We start from the raw sequence: 20,203 nt of genomic DNA on the forward strand, positions 1-20,203 counted from the left end.
ATTGGACTCGTCCTCTCCGCTGACCGTTAACGGACGACTCCCATTGAGAAAGCATTAGAAATCACAGATACGGATGACGTCAAAGGGCTAGTTTGACCGTGCCCGAAGACACCTCAACCTCACTCACAGATACGACACATAGAAGACAGAGGGGACAACGGGGTCGGCGGYGACATACAGAACCAGAAACAAATAGGGAATAAGCTGCTCTTCTTTTTTACCATCTTCCTCCCGGGTAGCTATTGACAACAGGCCCGGGCCCAGCGGCGCCTCAGCCTGGAGCTGTAACTAGATAAGTCAGAGGCATGCTATCGCTGATCCCTCGGTCGGGAGATCCAATCTGCCGGCCCATCACTCAAATGCACGGCCCAGGCAAGGAGCGAGCGGCGAGCCCCTCCTCCTCGCCTTCCAATCCTGCAGCTCGAGGGATATTAAATATGCGCCCTGTCCCAGTAGCCGATGCAGTGTTATTGATTATGTGTCAATCCCAGCCGGCCCCTGACGGCCGTWGCGGTATCAGTGACGGTTCTCTCTCAACTCGAACCCAACCAACTCTGTTAAATGAAAAGATGTAAATGAGAAGAAGACATGAAGATATGAGAGGAGAGTGTGTTTTGGGGAGGCGGGATCAGATAGGACCGTCTTACGGCCCTCTGGGTTTCTGGAGCTAAAAGACAAATATTAGAAATAGACACTTTATACTACTAACTGATTCCCTTTTATGATGTCTCATATACCACGGCGTTCAGCCAATCAGCATTCAGGGCTCGAACCACCCAGTTTATAATGAGGATTCTAGCAGACTAGCACCCTAGAGTGAGGAGCACTGGGACGTTTTGCAATGAGTCTCGTGCAATTAAGGCTGCAGCACTGTCTGTCTGTGAGAGTGTGCTCACCAGCCAAAAAAGGAAGATACTGTCAGAAATAACAGGTTTTTTTTAAGTGGACAGGATGAGAAGCTAATGTTAACTAATAAAAGATCCGCTCTCTAATCATAAAGACTGAGGCTCTATCTGGAAAGTGTGCGGCATAACATATACTCAATATTCCAGTGGTGTAAAGGTACCATAGAGAGACAGAGTGGGAACATACACATTAAACCCATGCCACTCAAGATCCTCCTCTCTCCCTCCCCAAACCAATCAACAAACATACATCACTACTGAGGAAGGGTGAGAGAATAAATGGCAGGCAGTGATGAGAGTAAAATAAATCTGTTGGTTTTCTTTTAATATTTWATGACTTTACACCCAGCAAACCTGTGTGCGTGTGGGGGGGGGGGGTGAGTTTAAGTGCAAAAAGTGACTGATTACATTAATCCAAAACGTTTATTAACTTGTGTTTATACGAATGCTACCSTTTCCTCATGACAGAAAATGTATAATGCATTTCCTCTTATGTGCAATGCTCTTTCCACCCAATGACTGTGCCCCTGAGTAAGTGCCCATCCCTTTAACAGCTCAACAGCGCCATCAAGTGGTCTATTGTGGTACTAGTAACACTGCTGTGGGTGCATATACGTGTCTGTGCCACTAGGGGCCCGGGTTGTTTTATTTATTTTTTTATTTTACCGTTATTTTACCAGGTAAGTTGACTGAGAACACATTCTCATTTGCAGCAACGACCTGGGGAATAGTTACAGGGGAGAGGAGGGGGATGAATGAGCCAATTGTAAACTGGGGATTATTAGGTGACCGTGATGGTTGAAGGCCAGATTGGGAATTTAGCCAGGACACCGGGGTTAACACCCCTACTCTTAGGATAAGTGCCATGGGATCTTTAATGACCTCAGAGAGTCAGGACACCCGTTTAACGTCCCATCCGAAAGACGGCACCCTTTCACAGAGCAGTGTCCCCAATCACTGCCCTGGGGCATTGGGATCTTTGTTTAGACCAGAGGAAAGAGTGCCTCCTACTGGCCCTCCAACACCACTTCCAGCAGCACCTGGTCTCCCATCCAGGACCAACCCTGCTTAGCTTCAGAAGCAAGCCAGCAGTGGTATGCAGGGTGGTATGCTGTTGTGACTGTAAATGTACACGTATGAGTATGTTTTCTAATTTCTCAAGCTGTTTGATGAGTAGACATCAAATCGATAATGTGTCGAACATACTGAACATGAGAAACKTACCACTCTAACAATGTCAATATAATTTACACATGTACACAGTCTACATGGAATCAAATCCCTGTCAGGCACTCAAGATTATCCACATCCATGGCAACTAACATAGCCTACAAATGAATATACACAGTGTACAAAACATTAGGAACATTTTCCCATGACTTAGTTTTCACCTTGATTCACCTGGTCAGTCTATGATCCCTTATTGTTGTCACTTGTTAAATCCACTTCAATCAGTGTAGATGAAGGGGAGGTGACAGGTTAAAGAAGGATTTTTAAGCCTTGAGACATGGATTGTGTATGTGTGAATGGGTAAGACAAAAGATTTAAGTGCCTTTGAACGGGGAATGGTAGTAGGTGCCAGGCGCACCAGTTTGAGTGTGTCAAGAAGTGCAACGCTGCTGYGTTTTTCACTCTCAACAGTGTCCCGTGTGTATCAAGAATGGTCCACCACCCAAAGAACATTCAGACAGCATTGGAGTCAACATGGGCCAGCATCCTTGTGGAACGCTTTCAYCACCTTGTAGAGTCCATGCCCTGACYAATTGAGACTGTTCTGAGGGCAAAAGTGGGGGGTGCAACTCAATATTAGCAAAGTGTTTCCCTAATGTTTGGTACATTCAGTGTACTTTTCTTTAATAACCATTTATTATTCTGATGGCATATGAGTCAGAGCTGGGTGAAATACATACAGTATTTAAATAGTATTTGAGATGTGCCTTACTATTCCATTCCTTCCATTGTACCGGGCAAGCTAAATTGATCGCAGCTCTAAAGTGCACTCCACACCAGAATATCAAAATAGGGCCTGTACGGTGTCCATATTAGGACATCCTCAACTCCTGCTGAGACTGAAGCTGTCCTAATATGGACACCGTAGGTTTGAAACATTGTAGACTGAAGAGCAACAGGGCTTGTTCTACTGAACCAGTCTTCTCAAGTATCTGAGAATCCATTTTTGATCCAAACGGAATTCCTTCACATCAAGGTCGATGATGGAGATTGGCTAACAACGTGAGGCTATTTCCTGCAGCCTTCATTACAATGTAATTAGCTCCGGCACTATTCGATTTCCGTCACTGAGATCAATACCAGTCAGGGCCACAGCTAAACGACGGAGCAGGCCGGGCCTTCATGTAGCTGAGTGGAAAGTATCAATCATGGGCCAGACTACACTCCTATCATACTGTTACCGTGGACACACACAGGAATGTTAGAAYTAGGCATATGAGGGTGGGTTGAGTGTTTGGATAAAATTGTGATTTGTTTATAGGGATTTTAAGAATAAAGGCAAATATGTGAGATATGACTACCAATATGCTTAAGACACAAATATTAAGCATCTAAGCTTTGAGGGGAAACAAATCAAACTGCTATCACAGTAATGTTATTGGTTTCTCTTCAGACAGAGAAAACTGGGGTCAAAAGTTTGACAAAAATCACAACAAGAGCACTGTGATGTAATCAGTTCACTATATTCCTAATTCATTTGATTAGTGTTGAGTGCAGGCGTTAACACAGGCCTCGGTGTGTGTGCGTTCTAAGGACAGTCTAACAATCAGTTCAGACAGTCCTTGACAASTCTGCTAATGTAATTACACCCCAGCTAAGAAAATAAGTGAAACATCCCKGCTCAGTCAATAAAGCAACAAGACTAAGAGACTGCAAGGTGAGAAGAACTCTCCATTCATCCCACATGAGAGAATTCAGAAATATTCAATACAATAACATCAGATGAAATAGCTGCATGAATCAATGTGTGAGATGGAAGCTGAGGAAACAAATAGAGGTTATCGACTGACGGTGCATTTCCACATAACAAATTGGGGGGCGATGAAACAACGGAGCCCCGTTCATTTTCAAAGGAGGGAAGTGAAGTGTGCGGGGGGGGGGGGGGGGACTGTTGGGCGATGCGAACATGGGCGAGGGAGCGTGAACAAGGCAGGACCAAAGTTGGGGAAAGCTGAACTTTATGCAAATACTCTGCGCTATCGCGACGCTATTGTCCAAGCAAAGCTCACTATAGCTTCCAGACACGACTTGATTGGATGTTGGTATCTAGCACTACCTTGCCTGCTTGCTAGCACCCACATGAGGGCGAAGCTGGAGCGTTACAGATTGCCCGATAGAAATGKAAACTTAATTTCCGATTGAGTCGGCACATACTACGTTTAAGGTGAATGCAGTCTTGGCTAACGCGGGAACATTGCCTTTAAATTTCAATCACGCTGTAACTTCTGCAATACGGATTGAATAGAGCCCTTAGTTTCTTTGGTAATAACAGAGCGCATGGCCGGCTGGTTAAGAATTCCAATACCGGACGTCAAGCAACTATATGATGGTAGGGAAAGTGGGTTGGATATAAACTTTAGACAAGGAATGTGTGGCGGGCATGGATTCTGTAAGAGTCACAAACACACACGGTGCATCACTGGGTTGCTGTGCTATTAGTCCTTTCATGTTGTACATCTTTCTTAAAACAAATAGCAGAGTGATGCATTCTGCATTTAACACAGAAACAGCAGAGACATGTCCACAGAGTTACCAACATGACATCAGATTAAAGCATTAGTTCCCTTACTGTAACACATTATACCCTTGTCCAGGAGAAACTGCCATGGTAGGGCTGGCAGTTTAGTTTTGGASATAAGTAAAGAAGCAGGATATACAATACAGTATTAATGAAAGCCAGAGGAAGTACTTCATTCAAAGATACATAAACAGCGAACATTGTGGGACTATCCCTCAGAGGARACAGACCCCAAACTAATACATTGAGGAGAGTCTCTCGCCTACAGGATTTCATGTTGCCATTAAAACAAGAAATATACGTGCYACATTAAAAATACACTTAAGACATTTTGGCAAATGTGGATCCCCTTGAAGCATGCTTGACAAGACAATAGACTTACATGTCTCGTATTAAAATAGACGTTAAAATAGATGTCAATTCTCAGGACAATGTGTAACATTCACCGTTTCAAACTACATAGAAAGTTACTGAGAGAGGAAAGGTCCCGTGTCGGTGCACTGAAACATAACAGTATTACAACAGTATACCGTGCATACACACACCACAGTCAAATTACCATAGGAAAAGCATTGATATTCAGGTAAACAGGAGGACAAAAATACAACAGCATTCAAATGCTATTCAAATTCAGGATGTACGCTCCACAGTCCATGTGAGTTGTTGTTGTTGTGATAGATAGCGGTTTGATACCCAATCCACGAAAGCAGCAGTAGTTCTGGAGCTGAAACGTTTCATCTCTGACATCGAACACACCGTGTGTTTTAAAGTTTCTCCCATAACGTTTACAAAGAAGCAAGATACCAAGCTACTCCGACAAAGCAAAGCTTTCTTCCAGAGAAAGCAGTTGGAAGTCCAGGTGGCATGTAGCCTTTGCATTCTTTCTTGGCAATAACAGCACCTCTTATATTTTGGAGAGACATCGTTTAGGTTATTAATATAGACATAATAATAACAACAGGTAGCTAAATGCAGAGCTAAAACATACCACTTAGACTTGAAGGTAATAACATTACATTAAACACACTGTGATTTTATTGTCTCTATTCAGTGTTTAAACTAGGTAAGAGATATGAAAACATGGGCCTACGTACAGATTTTAAAATATAGATTTAACACAGAAAGACATTTCGTACAAATTCACTTAAATTGAGGGAGTTGAAATCTTGAGTAAATGTAAGGTATGCATTTGCAGTATTTTTCCACTATGTGGCGGCATCTCTCTCTCTCTCTCTCGCTCTGTGTGTGAGTGACATGCCTTGAATAAAGTGGCCAACGTTCTCTCTTCTACACGACAGACAATCATATCTGTTCTACCTAATGGCAGTCTGAATGTTGCAGATAGAAATGGAATGGATAGAGCTGAAACGACTCCCTCTTCTACACGACAGACAATCATATCTGTACTAGATGATACATTTATATCTGCGTTATGTAACGTTGTACCCTGCTGAACAGACCCCAGCAGGCTTCTGGCTCCCGACTACTGTTGTTTCCTCCTGACAGTGTTTGGCTGTATGAATGCCAGAGTACGCAGGACTTCTAAGAAAGTTATCAGAGAGAAGTCATTCATTAATCTGACTACCGGTACTTGAATACGTGAATTGATTGTTCATTGAAATCACATTAGGCTACTTCAGTCATTGGCTAGTGATCTTCCAAGGCCTCCAAAATGAACTATTATAGTAGCTACAGAATGCATTTTACCTGAAGGGACATAACAGGCCAGGCCTGCCTATTGGTTATCATCTGGTTATAGATGGACATCAAACACACCTTCCTCCACTGCCTGGAGATCTTCCTCTACAATCACTGAGAGCGAGAGCGAGCAAGAGAGAGAGAGAGAAAGAGAGACAGACAGACAGAAGAGTTCAGTGACCATGGTTACTACTGTCTACTGTCTCATCCACCCATGAAAATCATTACATACTCTCCCCATTAGACAAGGGCATTGTTGAACGGCATACAACTCTAAAACAATATAATTCTATAACACAGAGCTATACAGAGGGAACCGTCCATTCCCAGCGGCTTAATTGTGCCTGGATGTATTATTTATGCTGCAGTAGTTTGTGTCGGTGGACTAGGGTTATATCTGGAGTATTTCTCCTGTCTTATCCGGTGTCCTGTGTGAATTTAAGTATGCTCTCTCTAATTCTCTATTTTTTCTCTCTCTCTGAGGACCTGAGCCCTAGGACCATGCCTCAGGACTACCTGGCCTGATGACTCCTTGCTGTCCCCAGTCCACCTGGCCGTGCTGCTGCTCCAGTTTCAACTGTTCTGCCTGCGGCTATGGAACCCTGACCTGTTCACCGGATGTGTTACCTGTCCCAGACCTGCTGTTTTCAACTCTCTAGAGACAGCAGGAGCGGTAGAGATACTCTTAATGATCGGCTATGAAAAGCCAACTGACATTTACTCCTGAGGTGCTGACCTGTTCTGCAGGCCTGGACAACCACTGTGATTATTATTATTTAACCCTGCTGGCCATTATGACATTTGAACATCTTGGCCATGTTCTGTTATATCTCCCCTGGCACAGCCAGAAGAGGATGGCCACTCTCATAGCCTGGTTCCTCTCTAGGTTTCTTCCTAGGTTCTGGCCTTTCTAGGGAGTTTTTCCTAGCCACCGTGCTTCTACACCTGCATTGCTTGCTGTTTGGGGTTTTAGGCTGGGTTTCTGTACAGCACTTTGTGACATCAGCTGATGTAAGAAGGGCTATATAAATACATTTGATTGATTGATGTATGATTCATCCGCTCGTTAAGTTGCTGTGATTTTTGTCACATTTACATTGCAAATCACAGGCTGGTAAGAATGCCCCAAATGTCTTTGTTTGCGTGTCACAACTATTTGTGGAGAAACAGAACACACACCAATGGAATCACAGACCCTTTGATAGTGAGCATGGTAAAATGAATGCAAGGGATCCTCGAACAAACTAACAACGACCCAATCATTCATTTGAACTACATGCTAATGGTGGACCCGTTTTCAAATAAGATTTTGGACCTGATTTACTAGGCATTTGTGCCAGGCACATTCCCGGGGACATGTTTTGAGTGACACTAATTCTGAAGAATCGTAGTCAGATATGGCCATTGTATTAGTGAAACCAGATTGGGGGTTGGAGGGGGGGGGGGGTCTCTCACCTGTGTTCTGTAGGCTGAGTGGGGTGTTGGCCGGGGGGGGGGAAGCTGTAGGAGCGAGCCTGAAGGGGAGGGCATGCTCATGGCTGATGCTCTTGGTCCGTTTACGACACTCCACAGCCAGACGACCTCGACACGCCTTGTGACAATTATTCCACACGCTGTCCGAGGAGGGGAGAGACGGAGGGAGTGAGTGGGAGAGAGGGAGGTGAAATTCCGGAGGAGGGGAGTAGGAGGGTAAGAGAGAGGGAGAGAAAGAGGAAGAGATAGAGGATGAGAGATAGTAGAGAAAGGGAGGGGAAAGAACGTGAGAGATAGGACAGAGAAAGAGGAGGGGAAAGACGTGAGAAATAGGCAGAGAAAGAGGAGGGGATAGGTAGAGAGTAAGGGTGAGAAGGAAGATAGGGAACGAGGGAAGAATGCAGGATGAGATGGGGAGAGAGATAGGGGATGGGGAGGAGAGAGAGATAGGGGATGGGGAGGAGAGAGAGAGAGAGAGGGGATGGGAAGGAGAGAGGAGAGGGGATGGGAGGAGAGAGAGATAGGGGATGGGGAGGAGAGAGAGTAGGGGATGGGGAGGAGAGAGAGAGGGAACGTTTGATAGAGAGGGATGGGTGCAAATAGAATCATTGGGCAAAGGGAAGAGTGAGTGGTGAGAGGTAGGTGCGCTTACACGCAGTGCAGACACAACACACACCGCCAGACAGACAGACAACAGCTGACACAAAGGACCTCTAGGACCAGGGAGAAAAGGGGGAGCAGGGATGTCGAGGGGGTCAGTGAGAGAAATTCAGAGTAATGAAACACATACCTAGATAGACACACACCTATACTCATTAATTTACACACACACCTATACTCATTCATTTACACACACCTATACTCATTCATTTACACACACACCTATACTCATTCATTTACACACACACCTATACTCATTCATTTACACACACACCTATACTCATTCCTTTACACACACCTATACTCATTCATTTACACACACACCTATACTCATTCATTTACACACACCTATACTCATTAATTTACACAATCTCACTCAAAACACCTTTTGCGCTCAGTAAAACGTCAGCATCAGCGAAAGTTAGTTTTAACAAATGTATTCTCTCCCATATACCATCCAGACTGATCGAGACTCCACACACTCTATCTGTCACACACAGTCAGACACTCATCACTACTGCTCTGCGCCAATTCATTTCAATTATCCGTTGCCACCGCCTCCCCCACTCGGTGACTGGGGCCAACAATGGTAATGGAAATGAATGGCTGGGACTTCTCATTGAATTCCACACACGGCCCTCAGCAGAGTAGAGCAGCCTGGTACACTCACAACCGGACTCACACCCAGCACCCTAAATGGCACCCTATTCCCTACGAAGTGCACTACTTTTGACCAGGACCCATAGTGCTCGGGAACAAAAATAGTGCACTACATAGGGAATAGGGTTCCATTTGGGACACTAACCTGAGAGACAGACACAGTCTACTGAGTGTGGTACAGACAGAGTTCAGGTGTATGCTTAAAGACGAGTTGGAGCTAGTGGAAGTCTGCCATGTGACTCATTCAGGGCTCCCAGTGTCAACACACGGTCAGACTACCTTACATTATCCTCATTCAGGGCTCCCAATGTCAACACACGGTCAGACTACCTTACATTATCCTCATTCAGGGCTCCAATGTAACAAGTCAGACTACTTACATTATTCATTCAGGGCTCCAATGTCAAACACGGTCAGACTACTTACATTATCCTCATTCAGGGCTCCAATGTCAACAACGGTCAGACTACTTACATTATCTCATTCAGGGCTCCAATGTCAACACTGGTCAGAGACCATTACATTATCCTATTCAGGGCTCCCAATGTAACACCGGTCAGGACTACCTTACATTTCATTATCTCATTCGTTGGCTCCAATGTCAACACACGGTCAGACTACTATACATTATCTCATTCAGGGTCCCAATGTCAACAGACGGTCAGACTCTTACATTATCTTATTTTCAGGGCTCCAATGTCAACACACATGTCAGACTACCTTACATTTTATCTCATTCAGGGCTCCAATGTAACACATCAACGGTCAGACTACCTTACATTATCCTCATTTCAGGGCTCCAATGTCAACACACAGGTCAGACTACCTTACATTAATCCTCATTCAGGGCTCCCAATGTCAAACACGGTCAGACTACCTTACATTATCCTCATTCAGGGCTCCCAATGTCAAACACCACGGTCAGACTACCTTACATTATCCTCATTCAGGGCTCCAATGTCAACACAGCGGTCAGACTTACTAATTATCCTCATTAGGCTCCCAATGTAACACACGGTCAGACTACCTTCATTATCTCATTCAGGGCTCCAATGTCAACCACGGTGCAGACTACCTTACATTATCTCATTCAGGGCTCCAATGTCAACACACGGTCAGACTACTTACATTATCCTCATTCAGGGCTCCCAATGTCAACACAACGGTCAGACTACTTACATTATCCTCATTCAGGGCTCCCAATGTCAACACATGGTCAGACTACCTTACATTATCCTCATTCAGGTCCCAATGTCAAAGAGCGTTCAGACTACCTTACATTATCCTCATTCAGGGCTCCCAATGTCAACACATGGTCAGACTACCTTACATTATCCTCATTCAGGGCTCCCAATGTCAACACATTTAATGATGATATTTTGTGCTCTGTTCAAGTGTTGACATAGGGAGCCCTGTAAGCAGATAATGTCATGTACTCTGATAATTTTCCATGCCGTTGACATTAAGCTCAAAGCCACCTTTGGTTTGAGTTATGATTGTTTGCAATCGATGATGACAAAGGGAATTGGTAATTCAATGACGCCATGTGCGGAAGAATTCATAAAACATTTATTTCATAGACATGTTGTAGCTATTTGAACTATTCAAGTTAGATAAATGTATTGATACTCTTACCTTTACACTTGTATCCCTGTTTGTAGAAGCCCCATATCTGGAGAGAGGGGGGGGGTAGAGAGAGAGAGAAGTAATTTGTCACTTCTTTTCATGAGATTCTTGGAACATGAAGGAGACAGAGGGAGGTGGGGGAAGTGACAGATGAAGGCAGAGTAACAAGGAGGAAAGAGAAGAAAGAGAGAAGAKGAAAGAGAGTAGAAAGAGAAGAGAAGAGCATGAAAAGGAGGAGGAGCAGGTGGTTGTGGGGAGAGAGAGGGAGAGGTAGAAAGAGAGACAGGTAGAAACAAAGAGTGACGGCTGGAAAAAGAGAGACTTGAGGTAAACTTTCCAAATGTCGACAAAACAAAATACGCTACACAAGGTGAGCTGTTTTTGTGTCTGTAAAATGAATTATGCAGGAAATGGCGGTGGAAATGCCTTCATGCTCAAATATTGATATAATAATCATCAAATCAAAACCACATATTGTGTGGTCAACCCACTACGATTGAGGCAAGCATGCAGTTTATTAGGCTCCAGATGAAATAAGTTATGATGAACTTTACAGGATGGTGAAAGTGGCTGCTTGAAGCCAGATGCTCCTTTATAATTAATATCAGGGGTCTTATTTAAAATGTATTTTAATTTAACCTTTATTTAACTAGGCAAGTCAGTTAACAACAAACTCTTATTTACAATGACGGCCTACCCCGGCCAAACCCTCCCTTAACCCGGACAATGCTGGGCCAATTGTGCGCCGCCCTATGGGACTCCAGGATCACGGCCGGTTGGGATACAGCCCGAGATCTGTAGTAATGTAACTAGCATGCAACTAGCACTGAGATGCAGTGCCTTAGACCGCTGCGCCACTCAGGAAGGTTATTCTGGTGCCACGATCATCGATTGGCTGTCGTAAAGACAACAGCTTTTTTTGTCCATAATAATCTCATTATGTAGGGCTATACCCCACTGATCTGGTAGCTGTAGGCTATACCGCACTGTATCTGGTAGCTGTAGGCTATACCCACACTGTATCTGGTAAGCTGTAGGCTATACCCACACTGTATCTGGTAGCTGTAGGCTATACCCACACTGTATCTGGTAGCTGTAGGCTATACCCACACTGTATCTGGTAGCTGTAGGCTATACCCACACTGTATCTGGTAGCTGTAGGCATACCCCCACTGTATCTGGTAGCTGTAGGCTATACCCACACTGTATCTGGTAGCTGTAGGCTATACCCACACTGTATCTGGTAGCTGTAGGCTATACCCACTGTATCTGGTAGCTGTAGGCTATACCCACTGTATCTGGTAGCTGTAGGCTATACCCACACTGTATCTGGTAGCTGTAGCTATACCCACACTGTATCTGGTAGCTGTAGGCTATACCCACACTGTATCTGGTAGCTGTAGGCTACTAGGCTATACCCACACTGTATCTGGTGGTAGCTGCTAGGCTTATACCCACACTGTATTGCTGCTACGTAGGCTATCCACAACTGTATCTACTTAGTATACCACTGTTGAGCTGTAGGCCTAATACCCCACTGTATCTGGTAGCTGTAGGCTATACCGCACTGTATCTGGTAGCTGTAGGCTACTCCACTGTATCTGGTAGCTGTAGGCTATACCCCACACTGTATCTGGTAGCTGTAGGCTATACCCACACTGTATCTGGTAGCTGTAGGCTATACCCACACTGTATCTGTAGCTGTAGGCTATACCCACACTGTATCTGGTAGCTGTAGGCTATACCCGCACTGTATCTGGTAGCTGTAGGCTATACCCGCACTGTATCTGGGGAGCTTGGGCTATACCCACACTGTATCTGGTAGCTGTAGGCTATACCCACACTGTATCTGGTAGCTGTAGGCTTAACCCTCACTGTATCTGGTAGCTGTTGCTATACCCGCACTGTATCTGGTTGCTGTAGGCTATACCCACACTGTATCTGGTAGCTGTGGCTATACCCACACTGTATCTGGTAGCTGTAAGCTATACCCACACTGTATCTGGTAGCTGTAGGCTAAGCTGTAGGCTATACCCACACTGTACTGGTAGCTGTAGGCTATACCCACACTGTATCTTGTAGCTGTAGGCTATACCCACACTGTATCTGGTAGCTGTAGGCTATACCCTCACTGTATCTGGTAGCTGTAGGCTGGAGTGCACGTGCCAAGACCAGAGTTGGCACATTCACTATATAACACAACATTTTAGAGTTGAAAATGCGATGGAAACCACTGTATGTATAGCCTGTATTTATAGCCTGTATTTATGGCCTGTATTTTTTATTCGGTACATGGGAATTTAACCGCAAAAGTTATTATATGTGCACTACTTTTATCTTGCCGAGTTAATTGATGGAAACACTTCTCTGGTAAAAAAAATACATTCAAAAATGCAGATTTTTGAACATTCGGATGAAAATCTGACAACAATTGGACGGAAACCGAGCTACTGATAGGAAGTGTGAGAGAGAAAGAGAAAATGAGCATTAGAGGTTAGAAAGAGAGAGGTGGAAGAGAGGAGGTGGTGGGAGAGTGAGATCAAGCAGGCAGTAGGAGCCCACCGCGGGGGAACAATGACATGAAAGACTGGTCCAGGAGATCACAAGCCACACCAGAGATCTGAGAACAGAGAATACCCCTGACCCACACACACACACACACCACACACAACACACAGGACACACACACACACACACAAGGAACACACACACACATTGGACGGCACACACACAACACCACAACACACACACACACCAGCAGGGACCAACCAAACGCAACACAAACAAGCCTCGAGGCACCAAAACACTGACCAGCGTGGCTTCAAAGAGTATACATTCTTCTCTAAACTTTTAGACCAAAGGACATTAAAAACCTCCCATCAGTCAGACACCAAGAACAAGGCCTACATCCCACATCCACAGACACTAAACACCAATCCTTACAACTGAGCCCTTGTATGACCTATATCTCTAGCCCCTAGAGCACTACAACACTCTCTCCCTCCCTGGCTACATACCAAATGGGCCCTGGTCAAATARAGGGGAGAGGGTTCCAGTTGGGATTGCACTGTCCTATCTCCCAGCGTTGAACTACACAGTGACTACCAAGACCCATTCACAGGAAGCTTCAGTAAGTATGTGATAAGACTACAGCGGTGGCTGTCAGAGGAGAGACATTAAAACAAATGTTGGATTGTGAAGAGAAGTCTGATCCACTCCATAATGGTGGCGYGTGGATTGTTTTTTCAGTGCAGAAAAATGGGAAGTTGAAATGTTATGTTTGACCCGAAGCCAACAGGAAAGCAGGCAGGCAGGAAGTAGCTGGTGGCCCTGTCGCTCTGCCACACACTGTTAACGAGCTAATCTTTTCTTCCTCCCTCCGTTTCATTTTTTATTACAATTATCCCAGAAGGGCATGGAAATTCCACTTAGCGCCCCTTGTGTGAATCATCAGTGTGTGTAGAAGGTGGGGGCGGTGGGGTGGGGGTGGTGGGGTAAGTGTAAGGGTGTTTTTGGGGGGGGTTTAGAGAAAGAGTGTGTATGAGTCAGACGCTGTGTGTGTGTGTTTGTCGATGTGCTGCACCTCATCTCTCTCTGTCTGTGCACCTGTTCGTGGTCTCAGGAGCGGTCACCTAGTCACCTCAGTATAAAGCCATCACTGGCTCTCATTACACACTCTGCTGACTCACTGGCCGTGTGTGAGGCAACAGAGAAGAACTCAGACACCACTCGGTCGGTCTCCTCACACAAGCACATGAAAAWCCAGGCTTGTCAAGGACCCAATTACCTGCCTACTGTGTTACCMCACCATCCCAGTACTGTATCTCCAAATAATTGGCATGGCCTCTAGACCAGACCCAATATTAATACAGAATAATAAATGCGGTTACTGTGCAAATGTTGTAATTTATGCATTTGTCCAGAACTTTCACAAAAATATGTCAGAATACTCAGAGCGACAGGGCGTGTCCATACATTTTTTTCATTTAACCTTTATTTAACTAGGCAAGTCAGTTAAGAACAAATTCTTATTTTACAATGACGGCCTACCCCGGCCAAACCCTCCCCTAACCCGGACAGCGCTGGGCCAATTGTGCACCGCTCTATGGTACTCTCGATCACGGRCGGTTGTGATACAGCCCGGGATCGAACCAGGGTCTGTAGTGACGCCTCTAGCACTGAGATGCAGTGCCTTGGACCGCTGTGCCACTCGAGAGCGATCAATGGTCATCAATGACATTCTGTCCAAACGMCCCTTTCACCAATCAATTTAATCAATCCAATTAAAAATGCATTGAAGACAGTAGGGAATAGTACAGGAATAGAAACCTATACAAAATCCTAGCAATTTTGACCAAGGCTCTCTTTTGCGATTTAAATCATCTATTTTAAGACATTGTGGTAATTGGTCTGTATGAGTCTGCATTGTACTTTAGTGGGAGGATGGATGGTCAAACTGACCAGTGGATAAGATACTCACAAAGCCAGCGCAGTGTTCACAGAAGGTGGGTTTGACGTAGGTGGTCTCTGTGAAGGTGTGGATGAAGCCCATCTTACAGTTCAGCAGAGAGCTGGCCTTCATGAAGTAGTCGATCATCTCTTCCCGGCTGATCTGCCCATCTCTGGAGGGAGGGAGAGGAGAGGTGGGGAGGAGGAAGGGGAGAAGAGAGAGAGAGAAAGGTCATCTGCCATTGGCCTAAAGAGCCGGGAACCCAGACTTCATCAAAGAAATTGGAAATACAGACATTTTCATCTCAACAGAGAAAAATGTCCTGATGTGTGCTACCTCTATCCCCCTAATAGAATCCCCATACTTTAATGATGACAGCMTCTCCATCAACCATTTCCAGGTACTAGTCTGTGGCGGCCTAAATGCCAYAACTGGACAAGAACCTGACACTCTTAACACACAGGGGGACAAACACCTACCTGACAGCCTTCCCCTCCCAAATATACCCTCCTAGACACTACGGCAAAACAACCAACAACAACAAAAAGATCACAACTCCTGCAGCTCTGTCGCACGCTGGGTTTGTACATAGTCAATGGTAGGCTTTGTGGGGACTCTTACGGTAGGTACACCTATAACTCATCTCTTGGCAGTAGTACTGTAGAATACTTTATCACTGACCTCAACCCAGAGCCACTAAGAGCGTTCACAGTCAGCCCACTGACACCCCTATCAGACCACAGCAAAATCACAGTCTACTTGAACAGAGCAATACTCAATCATGAGGCATCAAAACCAAAAGGAACTGTGTAATATTAAGAAATGCTATAGATGGCAGGTAGTMTAGAAACCTAKCAAAAAACTATTAGGAAACAAATTCCATCCCTTTTAGACAACTTCCTGGACATAACGTTTCACTGTAATAGTGAAGGTAGTAGAAAARCTAAACAGTATATTTGACCTCTAAGCTCCCATATCAAATCAAAAAATTAAGCAGACAACTGAAGAAAATTAACAACAATGACAAATGGTTTGATGAAGAATGCAAAAACCGAAGAATGAAATTGAAGAAACAAACAACACGAAGAGTTATCTGTCCAAAATGGAGATGTATGGATAAACCACTTCAATGTTTTTGGCTRCATAACAKAGAACAAACAACAAAAACATATACCTGATCAAAAACAAATCTTAGAATCAACTATTAAAGACTACCAGAACCCACTGGAATCTCCAATTACATTGAATGAACTACAGGTCAAAATACAAACTCTCCAACCCAAAAAGGCCTGTGGTGTTTGATGGTATCCTGAATGAAATTATCAAATATACAGACCACACATTCCAATTGACAAACAAACAAACCAAAACAACGGCAAAGACTTCTCATGCTTGGTTGATGTAAAAAAAAAAAAAAAAAGTTTGACTAAATTTGGCATGAGGGTCTGCTATACAAATTGATGGAAAGCAGTGTTGGGGGACAAACATATAACATTATAAAATCCATGTACACAAAACAAAATTGGCTAAAAACACAAACTTCTTTCTTCGGGGCCGTGGGGTGAGACAGGGATGCAGCTTGAGCCCCACACTCTTCAACATATACAGTGCTTTCGGAAAGTATTCAGACCCCTAGACTTTATCCACATTCTGTTACATTACAGCCTTATTCTAAAATGTATTCAATTGTTTTCTTTCCCTCATCAATCTAGACACAATACCCCATAATGACAAAGCAAAAACAGTTTTGGGGAATTGTTTGCTAATTTTTTATTTATTTTTAAATGGAAATCTCACATTTACATAAGTATTCAGACCCTTTACTCAGTACTTTGTTGAAGCACCTTTGGCAACGATTACAGCCTCGAGTCTTCTTGGGTATGACGCTACAAGCTTGGAACACCTGTATTTGGGGAGTTTCTCCCATTCTTCTCAGCAGATCATCTCAATCTTTGTCAGGTTGGATGGGGAGCGTTGCTGCACAGCTATTTTCAGGTGTCTCCAGAGATGTTCGATCGGGTTTAAGTCCGGGCTCTGGCTGAGCCACTCAAGGACATTCAGAAACCTGTTCCCCGATGCACCTCCTGCGTTGTCTTGGCAGTGTGCTTAGGGTCGTTGGCCTGTTGGAAGGTGAACCTTCACTCCAGCCTGAGGTCCTGAGCGCTCTGGAGTAGGTTTTCATCAAGGATCTCTCTGTACTTTGCTCCGTTCAAGTCTCCCAGTCCCTGCCACAACATGATACTGCCACCACCATAGGGATGGTGCCAGGTTTCTTCCAGATGTGACGCATTGCATTCAGGCCAAAGAGTTTAATCTTGATTTCATCAGACCAGAGAATCTTTTTTCTCATGGTCAAAGAGTCTTTAGGTGCCTTTTGGGAAAACTCCAAGCGGTTTGTCATTTGCCTTTTACTGAGGAGTGTATTCCGTCTGGCCACTCTACAATAAAGACCTGATTGGTGGAGTGCTGCAGAGATGGTTGTCCTTCTGGACGGTTCTCCCATCTCCACAGGGGAACTCTAGAACTCTGTCAGAGTGACCATCTGGTACTTGGTCACCTCCCTGACTCCCCCGATTCCTCAGTTTAGTCGGGCGGCCAGCTCTAGGAAGAATCTTGGTTGTTCCAAACCTCTTCCATTTAATAATGATGGAGGCCACTGTGTTCTTGGGACTTTCAATGCTGCAGAAATGTTTTAGTACACTTCCCCAGATCTGTGCCTCGACACATCCTGTCTCTGAGCTCTACGAATAATTCCTTTGACCTCATGGCTTGGTTTTTGCTCTTACATGCACTATCAACTGTGGGACCTTATATAGACAGATGTGAGCCTTTCCAAATCATGTCCAATCAATTTGAATTTACCACAGGTGGACTCCAYTCAAGTTGTAGAAACATCTCAAGGATGATCAATTGAAACAGGATGCAGCTGAGCTCAATGTCYAGTCTCATAGCAAAGGGTCTGAATACTTATGTAGATAAGGTATATATATTTTTTTGTTATATATATTTTTACAAACGTTTAAAAACTGTTTTTGATTTGTCATTATGGGATATTGTGTGTAGATTGAGTATTTTTTAATCAATTTTTTAATAAGACTAACGTAACAAAATGTGGGAAAAGTCAAGGGGTCTGAATACTTTCCGAAGGCACTGTACATCAACGAATTGGCGAGGGCTCTAGAACAGTCTGCAGCATCCGGCCTCATGGTATTCCAAATAAGGTCTAGTTGCCAGGACCACAAATACAAATTCCATCTAGACATCGTTGTCCTAGACAACCCAAAAAACTATACATWCCTCGGCCTAAACATCAGCGCCACGGGTAACTTCCACAAAGCTGTGAACGGTCTGAGAGACAAGGTAAGAAGGGCCTTCTATGCCATCAAAAGGAACATAAATTTCAACATACCAATTAGGATCTAGCTAAAAATACTTGAATCAGTTATAGAACCCATTGCCCTGTATGGTTGTGAGGTCTGGGGTGCGCTCACCAACCAAGAATTCACTAAATAGAATTAACACGAAATTGAGACTCTGCATGCAGATTTCTGCAAAAAAAGATCCTCTGTGTACAATGTAAAACACCAAATAATGCATTCAGAAGAGAATTAGGCCGATACCCATTATCAAAATCCTTTTAAAGAACCGTTCAATTCTACAACCACCTAAAAGGAAGGGATTCCCAAACCTTCCATAACAAAGCCATCACCTCCAGAGAGATGAACCTGGAAAACAGTCCCCTAAGCAAGCTGGTCCTGGGGCTCTGTTCACAAACACAAACAGACCCCACAGAGCCCCAGGACAGCAACACAATTAGACCCAACCAAATCATGAGAAAACMAAATGCTAATTACTTAACACAATGGAAAGAATTAACAAATGAACTGAGCAAACTAGAATGTTATTTGGCCCTAAACAGACAGTACACAGTGGCAGAATACCTGACCACTGTGACTGACCCAAAATTAAGGAGCACTTTGACTATGTATACTCAGTGAGCATAGCCTTGCTATTGAGAGAGGCCGGCGTAGGCAGACATGGCTCTCAAGAGAAGACAGGTTATGTGCACACTGCCCACAAAATGTATGACCATATTAGAGACACATATTTCCCTCAGATTACACAGATCCACAAATAATTCTAAAACAAATCAAATGTCGATCAACTCCCATATCTATTGGGTGAAATACCACAGTGTGACATCACAGCACCAAGATTTGTGACCTGTTGTCACAAGAAAAGGGTAACCAGTGAAGAACAAACACCATTGTAAATACAACCCATGTTTATGTATTTTCCCTTTTGTACTTTAACTATTTGCACATCGATACAACACTGTATATAGACATAATATGACATTTGAAATGTCTCTTTTCCTTTGGAACTGTGTGTAATGTTTACTGTTCATTTTTATTGTTTATTTCACTTTTGTTTATTATATATTTCACTTGCTTTGGCAATGTAAACATATGTTTCCCATGACAATAAAGCCCCTTGAACTGAATTGAGAGGAGGGAGGGGGGAAAGGAGAGAGGGGAGGGAGGGGTAGGAGAGGGAGAGAGAGAGAGGCAGAAAGAGAAGAATGAGAATGTGAGCAATGGAGAGAGGGAGGGGGGAAGAGAGAGAGGAGGAGAGGAGGGGGGAGAGACGGACAGGGAGAGAGAAGAGGAGCAGAGGAGAGGGAGAGGATAGAGGAGAGAGCAAGACAGAGAGGAAGAGAGAGCAAGACGAGAGAGAAGAGAGAGCGAGAGGGGGAGAGAGAGCGAAGAGGCAGGGAAGACCGAGACGGGGGCAAGCAAAACGGAGGCGCTGGATGGATTTAATACGGAGAGTGCGGAGAGCGATGAGCCGAAAGCCAGGGGATAAGGACCAGAGCGCTATGAGAGGGATTAGAGGGGGAGAGGACGAGAGCGAGACGGGATTCGATATTAGAGAGATCGCTCGGAGAGGGATAGAAGAGGAGAGCTGGATGAGGGGATAAGA

The 20,203-nt window shown here is 44.4% G+C and overlaps 1 protein-coding gene across 1 annotated transcript in view; it reads right to left on the reverse strand.

The window, feature by feature from the left end:
* Nucleotides 1-1,209: 1,209 nt before the first annotated feature.
* The window catches only part of LOC111955126 (RAS guanyl-releasing protein 2-like), a 44,492-nt gene continuing 25,498 nt past the window's right edge, over nucleotides 1,210-20,203 (reverse strand). Inside the window, 6 exon segments of the mRNA XM_070436218.1 lie at nucleotides 1,210-6,195; nucleotides 6,361-6,465; nucleotides 7,807-7,956; nucleotides 7,959-7,964; nucleotides 10,780-10,816; nucleotides 15,251-15,392. Of these exon segments, the coding sequence (XP_070292319.1) occupies nucleotides 6,407-6,465; nucleotides 7,807-7,956; nucleotides 7,959-7,964; nucleotides 10,780-10,816; nucleotides 15,251-15,392 (394 nt within the window). The 3' untranslated portion in view covers nucleotides 1,210-6,195; nucleotides 6,361-6,406.

This window comes from Salvelinus sp. IW2-2015, linkage group LG3, assembly GCF_002910315.2.
Source record: "Salvelinus sp. IW2-2015 linkage group LG3, ASM291031v2, whole genome shotgun sequence".
In the NCBI taxonomy this organism is placed as follows: domain Eukaryota; kingdom Metazoa; phylum Chordata; class Actinopteri; order Salmoniformes; family Salmonidae; genus Salvelinus; species Salvelinus sp. IW2-2015.